Source organism: Bos indicus x Bos taurus, chromosome 9 (assembly GCF_003369695.1).
Source record: "Bos indicus x Bos taurus breed Angus x Brahman F1 hybrid chromosome 9, Bos_hybrid_MaternalHap_v2.0, whole genome shotgun sequence".
Classification (NCBI taxonomy): domain Eukaryota; kingdom Metazoa; phylum Chordata; class Mammalia; order Artiodactyla; family Bovidae; genus Bos; species Bos indicus x Bos taurus.
Genome location: NC_040084.1, coordinates 95,288,188 through 95,300,114, shown reverse-complemented (window position 1 = coordinate 95,300,114; position 11,927 = coordinate 95,288,188). Strand labels below are relative to the sequence as shown.

Sequence of the window (11,927 nt, the reverse complement as noted above, 5' to 3'; positions counted from 1 at the left end):
GGAAGCAACAGCCAAGGGTGAAAACACTGCAAACCCTTTGACTTCTGCCACGAGAGCTTTGACATTTTCCTGCTTTCTTGGTGTGAGTTCTTCTTAGGATACACATACATTCAATGGGTGTACTATACTCAAAGCTGTGCCTTTGGTTTGATGAGGTTAAACCAAGTTTAAAATTGGTTTCCACGTTTGTTAATATACCGCTTCTCTCAAAGAGGTGTGGATCCTGTTCTGTAGTTGACTATTTACTGTGCTAATGTTTTTAACTTTAGAGATCCAGGGAGGTATCTTAATATTCATAAGTTGCTATTAATAAACACTAAGTATGTACACTTCCACTGCTTAAAGTACTGACTTTGATAGAGAATGACCAAATGAAAGCAATTTTCAAAGTAAGTGAAATCATCACCATCAACTGCAAAGACACAGCATTACAATGGCTACAGCCACCTGTCTCTGATTGGCGAGTGGCTGCCTCCTCCTTCAGGCTGGGGCGGCTTCTGCTCATCAGAGGCAAATTCCTGCCAAACATCCAGGGTGGAGGCCTTCACCCCTGTGTAGGAAAAAGGGCTTCTGGGGACTGAGCTAAGCATTCAGCAAGTTTAGTTCATTATCTGTTACAAATATTCACTTTCTCTTCACACATATTTGTCATTTTCATTCCAAGGATTTCTCATTTCGCCTCTTATTTTCATTGAAAATAAAATTTTCAACAGAAGGGGAAATAGTATTTTATGATCTATTATCTCGAAGAAATCTCCTTTGTATATAATTGATAACACAAAATGAAAAAAAAATTACTTTTAAAGGATGAGTAGGAGTTTTTCCCAATTAGAAAAAGCACAAACTGTCCAGCAAAAAAAAAAAAACCACCTTCTACCATATCCTTTTTATTTCTTGCAGCAAAACATACTGCCACCAAATAAGTCGTTACAAACATACTATTTTTCTAAATAAATAATAAAATGGCATAACTCACCAGAACATAGTAACAGAATAATTTCTACGAACACTATCAAAGCAAGATAAATAATTAACTCTTGGACAATAAAAACAAGGGAACTGGCTTTAAATTATTTAGAAATAGGCTCTAACCATTATTGCACAACTGATGATAAGCACTGAAACATCATATTAAGCTACACAAACTCATATAAAAGAATTATGTAATTCTGAGTACACAGCTAAATTCTTTCTGGAAAAATTTACCCACCAAAGAATCAGGTTCAATATTTTAAAATATGGGAACCTCTGGTAATAGCGGGGAGATGGCCTTCACCATATTTAAAACCTCACCTGTGTTTCTTCGGGGTCTAGAGACAGTGGTAAGGGGGTGTCATCTTTCAGTGGGCCTGTTTCCTTCCCAATTTTTAAACTAAAACAGAAGACTAAAAACCATTTTTTTTTTTTTTTTGAAAATACACTTCTGCAGTATCTTCCACTTGTTTCTTTTTAAACAAAATCCAAATTTAGGACCCTAAACCAGTAGACAGTTCCTGTGTTCCTGCCCTACTCTCACAGATATGAGTAACCAAAAACATGAACTGGGTCGTGTTATGAGCAGGGCTGAATATGGCCCAACAAGTCCCCTAGGAGAGGGAGATGGGGAAAGATAATCTCTGGATTTTTGTTGTTGCAATTAACAAGCAACAGTCGAGAACTTCAGTAGGTTCTGTAACTTTAACCATGTTCTCCCAGTGGTTTATCACCTCAGTAAACAGTCTGTACAGTCAATAAACAACTTTTTTTTTACCCTCTAGAGAAGTTGGTGGGGCTCTTGTCAAAGAACTGATTATAACTGTATCTTTTCACACCCTGGCAAGTGCCTAACATCTTTTATTTTTTGTTACATTTCTAATCTGTTGGAAAACGTCTCTAGCCAACTGAATTTTAATACAGCCCCAAAGAGGAAAGGAGTACTTTCAAATCAGTGCTGTCAGCATTTTTAGGAAGAAAAAGTACAGAACAGTGTTATCTAACGGGAAAAATACTGTGTCGGCTGGGGTTCCCAGATCCCACAATGAGAGCGGGAGAGGGAGGGAACCCCCACTTCTTGGCCTCTAGTGACCCATCCCTGCAGCCCAGGAAACCACTGCCCCTGCCACGTGTGGGGAGCTTGATTAGACGGAAGGATCGCTGAGCCGACGGAATTCTGACACATTGGGATCTAGTGGAGGCACCGATGTAGTGGCCCTTGGACCGCGCACACATCTGCAGGAGTCCCTTCCTCCTGTTATCCTTCTCCGTCAGCTCACAAGCACATCCTGTTACACCTGGTAACAGCACCCCCGGGGAAAAAAGCCTCCTTTTATTAGTCAAACACAGTGCATTTGCCAAAATACCCTTCATTAATCAAGTCACCTGGGGGGGTGGGGAATAACATAACGTGTGAATTAAACGGTGCCCCACCAAGAGAACCTGTACCTTCAGGATTTTTTGGTTGTGTTTTTCTTTAAATGTTTTTTTTTTTTTTTAACACTAGTGGTGATGTTGGAGGAATAATAAAAGCTGGATGTTGTGGAGGAGGAAAACGACACAAGCTCCTAGTCTCGGAGAACCAGCCAGGCGGGAGGCCGGCTGACCTTCCCTCTGAAGGGCCCCCCAGCCTGTGGCCGACAGAAGCAAACCCAGGAGGACATCCATTCCCACAGCAGCCTTGCTTCCCAAGCACCACCAGGTGCCTTGCACCCTTCGGTTCCAAATGCCACTCTCCTGTATCTTACTTTTGCTTAAAAAGAATAAAAATAAAAACACAATAAAGGATAGTAAAAACCCAAACAACGATGAAAGGTTAGTGCCCTCTCCTGGGTCTGAGAGATGTTTCCAGTTCTGCCCTCATCTTCTGGGCCCCGGACTGCGGGGCTCCATCAGGTCAGGCCTCTCTCTCCTGCCCATACCAGGCCCCTCACTTGAGGCGCTGAGTCACGTTGGCCAGGGCGACCGCGAAGGCCTGCACGGCAGAGAAGGGGTACTGGAAATCCAGGATGTAGGCGCTGCCGTCGATCCTCCCGAACTGCATCACCTGGGGTGGGGTGGGGTGGGGAGGCAGACACGTTAAAGGAGACCCTCAGGGCCCCTCCCGACAGAGGCAGACAGCATGTCTGTGAGAGATCTGCGACTCTGATAAGCTCCTCAATCTAACTGTGAGTAAGTGGGAAATAAACGCATGGAGGACCATGTTGAACTGTGCAGTGGGGAGGCCACAAGGAAGATTCGGAGCATGGGGAGCTCCATGGGTCAGAGGAAGGGGTTTCTCCACCAAGGAAACAGAGAGAAAGGAGCAGCAGAGAAAGGAATCTCCAGGCTCAGAGGCTTAAGAGAACCACCGCTTGTGACTATCAGACATCCCTGCTCAGAGAGGGACCAGGAAAGCACACTTGGTCCCCTTGTGGGCCTCTGCGTTCCGGTCACCCCAGGGCTTACCGGGACCACACTACTGATGTTGTTACATGATGTGACATTCATTTGTTCATGGTCTCTTTTCCATTTTTGTAAACTCCATGAGGAACAGGGACCTTTCCTCTGATTTCCTCAGTGCTCTAATTTCAGCACTCAAAACAAAGGTTGGCAAACTCTCTGGGAAGGGCAGATAATAAACATTTCAGACTTTGCAGGTCACGTGGACTTTCCCACAACTACTGAACTGCTGTTGTAGGGTGAGAGAAGGGTAGATAGTACTGAAGTGGACGGATGTGCCTGTGTCTCAATAAAACATTATTTATAGAAAGAGGCTGCAGGCTGGGTGGGCCTGTGGGCCATAATTTGCCAACTCCTGGGCCCAGAAGATTGCCAGGTATTTAGCAGGTACTCTATAAACATTTGTTGAGCAAATTAACAATGTTGAGATTTAAATGAGCAGTGAAAAGAGTTCCCAGAATAGTAGGGAAGGATAGTCCAGACTGACAGCCATGCAGTGGGACCACAACAACTCCAAGTTGGAACAGGAAGAACTGAGAAACTATGAAAAAGGCTCAAGTGTACCAAGAGGAGATGCATGTTCTGCCGGAGAGTCAGGGAAGGACTTAATGACAGAAACACAGAGAAATAAGCTACCAGAAGCTGGGTAGTCGTTACGTCTAGGGCAATGAGCCTACGCAATAAAGGAAATGTAGTGGCTCAGAGATGAGTCATATTTAGAGGCACAATCAGGGACCCACAATGACTGATTTACCTGGGAAAAGGGGAAGGGAAAGTTCACCTGTGCTGGGGAGAGACTAGGGTGAAGAAAATGAACCCTCAGGTTGCTCAGAGAGAAATAAATGCATGATGCCCCAAACTGAAAAATCAAGAGACAGAAGTAGAAACGTGTTCTTTGCTGATGCATCGACAGACACCAGGAAAAGCACACAGAACTGGAAGAGTAAGCCTCTGGGAGGGTAGGTTCTGGGAGCGGGTAAGTGCCTGCTACTTTCCTCATGGGTCTTGTAGGAACCATCGGACTTTAAAAAATCAGGACATGGGTTACTTTGGTGAGAAATAAGTAAGACGGGCACACTGAAAATGAGAGGTCCAAGTGGCCCCAACCTAAGAGACATCAGCTGCTTCCCATAGTTCCCATCGGCCTTCTGAATAATTCTCCTGGAAGGCCAGAGCCCAGAGATCTGTCGCGACCAGAAGGTCGCATTCTGGCCGCACCCCGGGACATGGCCTCTTACCTGCCGCCCCTCCAGCTCGATCTGGAAGTTCTTTGCCGACTCCTGGGTCACCCGCCCCCCGAAGTCCAGCTGGTACACCTGGGTGGCCTCATTCCAGAGCGGCTGCTTGTTGGCCATGACGTACACAAAGCCCTGGCTGCCCAGCCGGCCGTCCTCCTTCTCGCTGGCCTTCCTGCACTTGAACTCCTCCAGCTCGCTGGCCGCCCGCAGGCTCCTCTTGCTCTTCCAGCCCTTCTTGCTGCCCTGGCTCTGGTTCATCAGCTCATCCCCACTGATGAAGAGCTCCGGCTCGCTCTCTGAGCTGTCCTGGAACTCGTTCGTCTTATTCAGCTTCTTGGACTTCAGCTGGTCCTTCTGACTCTTCACTTTCTTCTTCTCTCTCCCCAAGCGGGGGCTGGAGATGAGGGAATTAAAGTCGCTCAGCGTCCGAGCCTCCTTCTTCACCTTGCCCTCGGTGATGGCCTGAACATTGCCCTCCTCTGCCCTGCTGTCCAGCCGCTTTCGGTTCTTCTTCCCGAATTTCTCTGTCCGCTGGGGGATCGGGCTCTCCGTCAGGGAGAGGACTTCCTGGAAGTTGTCTGCGGTCTCCACCATCACCTCTGTCCCCAGGTGGCTTTGGAGGTCAGTGGGCGGTGGGGACACCAGGGGCTTCTCCACCACCAAGTGTGCCTTGGGGGGGAGAGTGCCCTGGGGGTTCTGCACGGGGGGGCAGGGGCTGTAGGAGTTCCAGGGGTGCAAGGCAATAGGGGGCAGCTGTAAACTGGAGCAGGCACTGCTTCCCGGGTACATGGGGGGCAGGGTGCAATAGGCCAGGCTGGGCGGGTAGGCGGGCTGCAGAACCACGGTGGACTCCTGCTGAGCAAACTGTGCTGCGGCCAGGGCGTCTTTCGGGGAGCAGGGAGCTTGCACCCCTGGCAGCGGGGAGGTGCTGCAGCCGGCCGAGTAGGGCACCCCCATCCCATAGCCGGGCTGGAAAGTGGCAGCAGGGCTGGCAGGAACCTTGGGGGAGACGAAGGGCACTCGGGACACGTCTAGGTGCTGGCCTGGACCCACCACCAGAGGGGGCAGTTTCAGGGGGTTGGGCACCGTGCTCTGGGCTGTCCTTTCCTGAGGGACCCACACATCCTCCCCCAGCACGGGGTCCCACTGGTAGGGGGGCGGCCGCTTAACGGCCACAGCGGCCTCGCCCAGCGCCGGGTGCCTCGGCGGCTTGTCGGCTGGACAGTGCTGGGCCAGCGCCTCGTCCTCAGTGAAGGCCGAGTTCACGTAGTCAGCACGCTCGCGGGCGCCTTCGGCCGCGCCCAGAAGGTTGTAGGACGACTGGGAGGTCAGCGGAGAGGTGCTGGCCGCGTGCGCCAGGCTGGCGCCCGGCTGCGCCCCCGGGTCGGGCCGGCCCGCCGCGCCCCCTGCGCCGCTGCACTGGCTGCAGGTGTAGAGCGCGGGCGGCGGCCGCGCGGGGAAGGGCGCCGTGCCCTTGGGCTTGGGCGGGTGCGGCGGCGGCCGCGGGAGCTCCGCCAGCTGCGCCGCCCGGAGCGCCGCCTCGCGGTTGTTCCTGCGCAGCGTGGCGTGGATGAGGCCGCCGTCTGGCCTCTGCCCCGCGCCCCGGCTGGGGCCAAGCTGGCCGGTGAGGTCGGGGTAGGGCGGCGGGTCCCCCGGGGGGATGGAGTAGCGCGGTACCGTCAGGCGGTTAAGGGTGGCGCTGGTGCAGGGCTGTGGGACCTTCTTCTCGGTGGCCGTGAGCCTCAGCGTGGCCGAGCTGCCCGGGCCGGGCAGCGTGTAGGTGTTCTGGGAGCAGAGCATCCGCGTCCGGGGCCTGCACACCTCCTCCACGTTGCCGCTGCTGTCGAAGGTGGTGATCCGCTCGTAGCCCAGGGGCGGCTGGTAATGCGCCGCTGTGGGGTACAGAGAGAAGTCGCCCTTCTTCAAGCACGTGTCCACCGGGGGCTGCGGGGGCGGCAGCGGGGGTGGCGGCGCCGCCGTGGTAGGGGCGGCGGGGATGGTTCCGGGGTAGGGGGGCGGGGGGTTCATCTTGGCCACCTGGACCTCCTGGGGGGCACTGAACACCACGGCATCCCCCTCAGTGGCCAACTGGGGCACCGGCCGCAGGGCCTTGGCTGGCTTTTGCAGATGCTCGTGGTCTCTGTCGCCAAGGTCTAGCACGGACAGCTGGATGGTCCCCTGGGCTGGCGGTGGCAGGGAGAGCTGAGGTGGGTTGGGGAGGCCGCGGCCCATCTCCACGCCTCCAAAGATCACCTGGCCGGGGTTGGAGTAGCGGCTGGACACGGGGTACTGGCTGGACACGGGGTACTGGGCAGCACTCTCACTCGCGTGCTCGGCACCGCCCACGGCTGTGGTCTGATTGGTCAGGACGTCCAGCTGCACATTCTGGTTGGCCAGCAGGGACTGCACCAGCCCGATGCTCTGCGTGGGGGACATGGCTTGAGCTGAGCTGTGGATGGGGGCGATGGGGATGTTCACGGTACAGGGCGGGTTGTTTTCGGGTACACCAGATGCTCCTGTCACTGGAAGGCAATTAGGGAGATGAGCTGCTTACAAAACAGTGCCATGAAACTGGGTCAGCACAACTCATCCAGTCCTCCTGCATACAAAATGCAATGGCTACAGAGGAAGGTGTGTTTGCTTAGGGAAAGCCAAACAGTTCACACAAGTTATGCAAAACTTCCCTAATGTTTCTAGAAGATCACACAGGATGAACCTGATGGGTTCTTCAGGGCAGCCTACAGTCATCCATAAGCTTAGGGCATTGCCAGAGCTTTTCAATAAACACCATGTACCTCAGTGGCACCGGGGCAAATAACTAAGTGTTTAAAGATGCTGATAACTTGTGATCTTGATAAAAGGGGCCACTGTTTTGTGCAGGAAGCGGGCAGTGGTACAGTATCAAAGTCCACTGAAGATTCAATGCCTAGGCTTTGGGGTAGATATCTCCAGAGTTATGGGCTGGTCAGGGTAGGACACGTTCTGCAGCACATGTGTGTCTGAGATTTGTATATAAATTAAGTTTCTATAAATAGAACCATGTGAAATGCAGCAGAAAAGACCACTGAAAAGACTCTTCCAGCAAATCTGCATATGAGGGGAAGGGTCATTTCCTAATTTATCTGCTTTTTAGCTTTTCAAATAGTATGTAAGGTGGGCCACACTGAACAAACCCTGTAGATGTGTCTTATTTGTACAGTGTGCATTTGCACAATGATCGGCAGAGCACATGTGAGTGCTCAGGGCCACTGTCTGAATGACCCTGACTACAGTGTTCACCGAGCGTGCCAAGCTGACTCCCGCAGGCCTGTGAGTGCTGCTAGTGTGTGAGCAGGAAATAAGAGTTTAACAGGCTAATCGCAGAGGCTGGCTGACCTTTCACCAGGACTGTAGCATGAAGCCAGCTGGTTCATGAAAAGCCAAGCCTGCCCTCAGCTCCTGTAACAGACTCTCCCCGCCCCTGGGTGCTCTAGTGAGACAGCACGACCTCCTGGCTGCCCGAACCTGGGCCCCATCTCAAATCTACTCTTTCTGTTTCGCTTCCTCTTCCAGATGCTCTCCCCTCTGCACGGAACTCTGAGGGCAGGCATCTTCCCCGCTGAAGGAGGGCCTCTGTCATGTCCTCAGCACTAAGTGTAAGCCCCTCATCCACAGGGAACCGCAGACGATTATGACCACAGCTTAGCGTCAGACAGAGCCCTACCTGTCACCTTCCAGGAGAATGGAGGCCAACACAGGGAAAGTGTAAAAGACACTCCTATATCCGAGGCTGTGAACAGCAGGACATGGGCTATATGCTCAAATGTGTGCAGCCTCGCCAAACGGCAGGCTCCTGTGGTTCCAAAACCGTGCCCATCAGGACTGCCTGAGTTGATAATATTTGCTTCACCACTCAGATAGAGAAGCTGTCAGAGGACCAGAGGCGGCTACCATGAGCAAGCACCACACTGCTTTACAGGTAAAAACCTAGGCTGAGAGAAGTCAAGCGAGTCCCCACGTTCAGGCCTGAGGTGGGATCAGAGCCCCCCGCCCTGCACTCCACGGGGAGGAACAGAGCCCCTCTGTCTGAGAATGACCAGGGACAGGAGAAGTCTACGAACCATGCAGGGTTCCTCTGGCTCAGAAACCAGAGATTTTTCAGAGCCTGTATTTACATAACTGCAGACAGGCTTTTTTGAGAATAGTCACAGACAAGTAACTGGCAGACTAATTACAAATCATTTTAATCTATTAATAATCAAAATAGGGTCCCCTGACCAGAAAGCACTTAAATTAATTTGAGATGCTACAAATATCTCAAATTTGTAAACTACAATTTTAAAACCTTGTACCAGATTTTAACTCAGACCAGGCTTCCATGCACAGAGCCCTGCACTGCACTTGAGAGAGAGAGAGGCTGAAATGCACAGGTTTTCCACCCGGGAGCCAGGGCAGGTTTGAGAAACCGGGCTTTGTGGGCACAAGGTCATCTCAGTGATGTCATTCTCTAAGCAGGGGCTGACAGGATGAGGGCTGGCCTAGGGCCGGTGAGACTGGGCTTCAGTTCTGATTTCTGAGTCCTGACTGGTCCTGATAACGTCTCTTTATCCGGGCATGGGACCAAGAGGAAAACCGTGAGGGGAACGAGATGGTGGAGTTCTCTGTGAACAGGAGGCGTCACGGCCCTGCAATCGCCCTTGCTCTGGTGGCTTCTTCCTCCCTAAACCAGTGACAGGATGCGCCCTTTCCCCCGCGACACCTCACACACCTTCCACCCTGACTGAGGAAGCTGTACCTTTTCCAAACCGCGTCTGCAGGCACACCTGACATGCTGGAATCCTCAACTACTTACCACTCTGTCCCCCTCACCATTAACAGAGAGTATGGGCTCGTGACAAACTGGTTGACATGTGTGAACACACCTGGCAAGTCATCTTCATCTTCACTGAAAACATTTGGGTTGAAGACAGGTAAATTAACGTAGTCCATGGAAATCTTCCGAACCTCTGGGAGATAGATAGTCATCTGCCTCGGCTGGAGATGCAGGAGGCTAGTTTTGTAGATTACTGGTGGGGAGGAGGAGGGACACAGTCAACAGAGATGCGGCAGACGACAGCCAAGGCGTCAGCAGAGCCCCTTGTGGGAAGGGAAACGGGGCCACGGCGGCTCTGCCGTCAGAAGACAGATCTCGTGCAGGCAGAGCCCAGGGCCCAAGGGCAGCCCTTCCAGACACAAGACCGCCAACCCCTGACCCGGACACAGCGTGGATGCGGGAACAACAAACACCTGGACACGGCAAATTCTCAGTCTACACGACAAATTGCCCAGCCACTCTGCCAGTAGTTTGTCGATAGAACCACATACATTTCACATGTCAAAGACAAATTCTGTTTTGGAATGAGCTGGGTATGATAAATTTATTTTGAAAAAAACCTCATTTGTAATCAGAAGGATAATTTAGTGAAAATAGTTATGATAACCACAATGCCAAGCTCGGGGAATCAAATTCTGCTTTTATTCAGGACTGAATTCTTGGTCTGACTTACTTTAAATATCAGGATAGAGAACTGCCACATGCTTTCTATAAAACGTGAGCCGAGTAAACGTGAGCATATAGAGCTACTCACTAGAGTTGGGTAGAGAGAGAGCCAGATGCTCTGGGTTCCTGCTTGGCTCTGTCTTCCCAATTCCATTTTCCCCAATGTCTCAAGCTTCCAACAGACATGACATTTAACTGGTACTCAAAAATGAAGTCTATAAAGATTTACCACTAAGAACTGCACTAACAGTCAGCCAACTTGTTCTTATAGCCTCTAATGCTCTCTTCTTGGCTTTCCTCAAAAATTGCTTTTGCTTCAAGAACCTGAGGACACTGGTACCAAAATCTGCCCACAGTAAAAGGCCAGAAATCAAAATGACCAGAAAACCTATCAGAGCTTTTGGCTATTTTTATCACCCAGGGCTTATATAAAAAAATGGAAGCACCACTGGCAAAAAAAAAAAATTGAACAATAATTCTATTCTTCACTAAATCATGGTGGCTTGAGTCAAACTTTGGAGGGAAATACAAACTCATCTTTTGGTGCTGTAAGAGCTCACTGTACACCACTGGAGGCTGAATCGATCCCTGAGTCTGAGTTCCGATGGTGCAGCGCTTACCTGCACCGAGGTTGGTTGGCAGGAAAGCAGCCAAGCCCACGATCTTAAATTTGGTTCCCCAGATATTAGACGTGACCTGAGCGAGATAGTTGTGCTGTGGGAAAAAGGAAGAAGAATCACAATCTGTTTCCATATTTTCTATCAATCACTTAAGAAGTAAGAATGCTAACACTTTTTGCTTAAAAAGCCACTGGCGGTGGCTGCTGATGGAAATATTCACCCTGTGTCATTCCACCGTTTTCAAGACCAGACGCTGACGAGAGCACAACAGCCCTGTTTCCAAATGGTGGCTCACGGGCTGTGGTTCTCGGGCTGGGAGCAAGGGGTGGACGGATCCCAGCATGTCCATGCGTGGGGAGGTTAAAAGGTCACAAGAGTGACTTTGGCACACTTTTCTTCGCCTATCCTTTTGCCTGTCACTTGAACTACAAGGGTACCAAGCTCTGACTCCATTCTTAGCCTTGATATTTCTCCTGGAAACATCAGTTGCACTGATAACTGTGTGTCCCGAGACCACCCAATTATCTGTTTTCTCATTCGATTAAATTTCAAAAAATTTTAAGTTATCACTGTGCCCAAAACCACAGACATACATAGGCTGTGTGTGAGGCTGTGTGTGTGTGCATGCGTGTGTGCACACACAGGTGCAAAAGCAATAATAAAGATGAATAAAATCCAGCTCCTCAAGAAAAGGGAACCCTCCAACACTGCTGGTAGAAACGTAAGCTGGTACAGCCACTGTGAGAAACAGTATGGAGGTTCCTCAAAAACTAAAAATTGAAATACCATATGATTCAGTAATTCCATTTGTGGGTACCGTCTGAAAAGAAAACCCTTAAAACCCTAATTTGAAAAGATATGTGCACTTCTAATGTTCAAAGCAGTATTATTTAAAGCATCCAAGACATGGAGGCATCCTAACTACCCAACAACAGATAAATGGGCAAAGAAGCTGTGGTGAACACACGCACACGCTAAAGTGTTACTCAGCCACAGAAAGAGTGAAATGTTAGCCATCTGCAATACCACGAAGAGACCTGGAGAGTATATGCTAAGTGAAGTATGTCAGACAAATACTGCATGATTTCACTTATACGTGGACTGCAAAAAACAAAACAAATGAACAAATGTAAAACA

The 11,927-nt window shown here is 50.4% G+C and overlaps 1 protein-coding gene across 4 annotated transcripts in view; it reads right to left on the bottom strand.

The window, feature by feature from the left end:
• Positions 1-859: 859 nt before the first annotated feature.
• The window catches only part of TULP4 (tubby like protein 4), a 199,192-nt gene continuing 188,124 nt past the window's right edge, over positions 860-11,927 (bottom strand). For all 4 annotated transcript variants that reach the window (XM_027551944.1, XM_027551945.1, XM_027551946.1 and 1 more), the window contains 4 exons: positions 10,791-10,884; positions 9,554-9,697; positions 4,653-7,174; positions 860-3,019 (listed from right to left, as the gene is read on the bottom strand). In XM_027551944.1, coding sequence (XP_027407745.1) covers positions 2,903-3,019; positions 4,653-7,174; positions 9,554-9,697; positions 10,791-10,884 — 2,877 coding nt within the window. In that variant the 3' untranslated portion in view covers positions 860-2,902. The remainder of the gene's footprint in view (positions 3,020-4,652; positions 7,175-9,553; positions 9,698-10,790; positions 10,885-11,927) is intronic.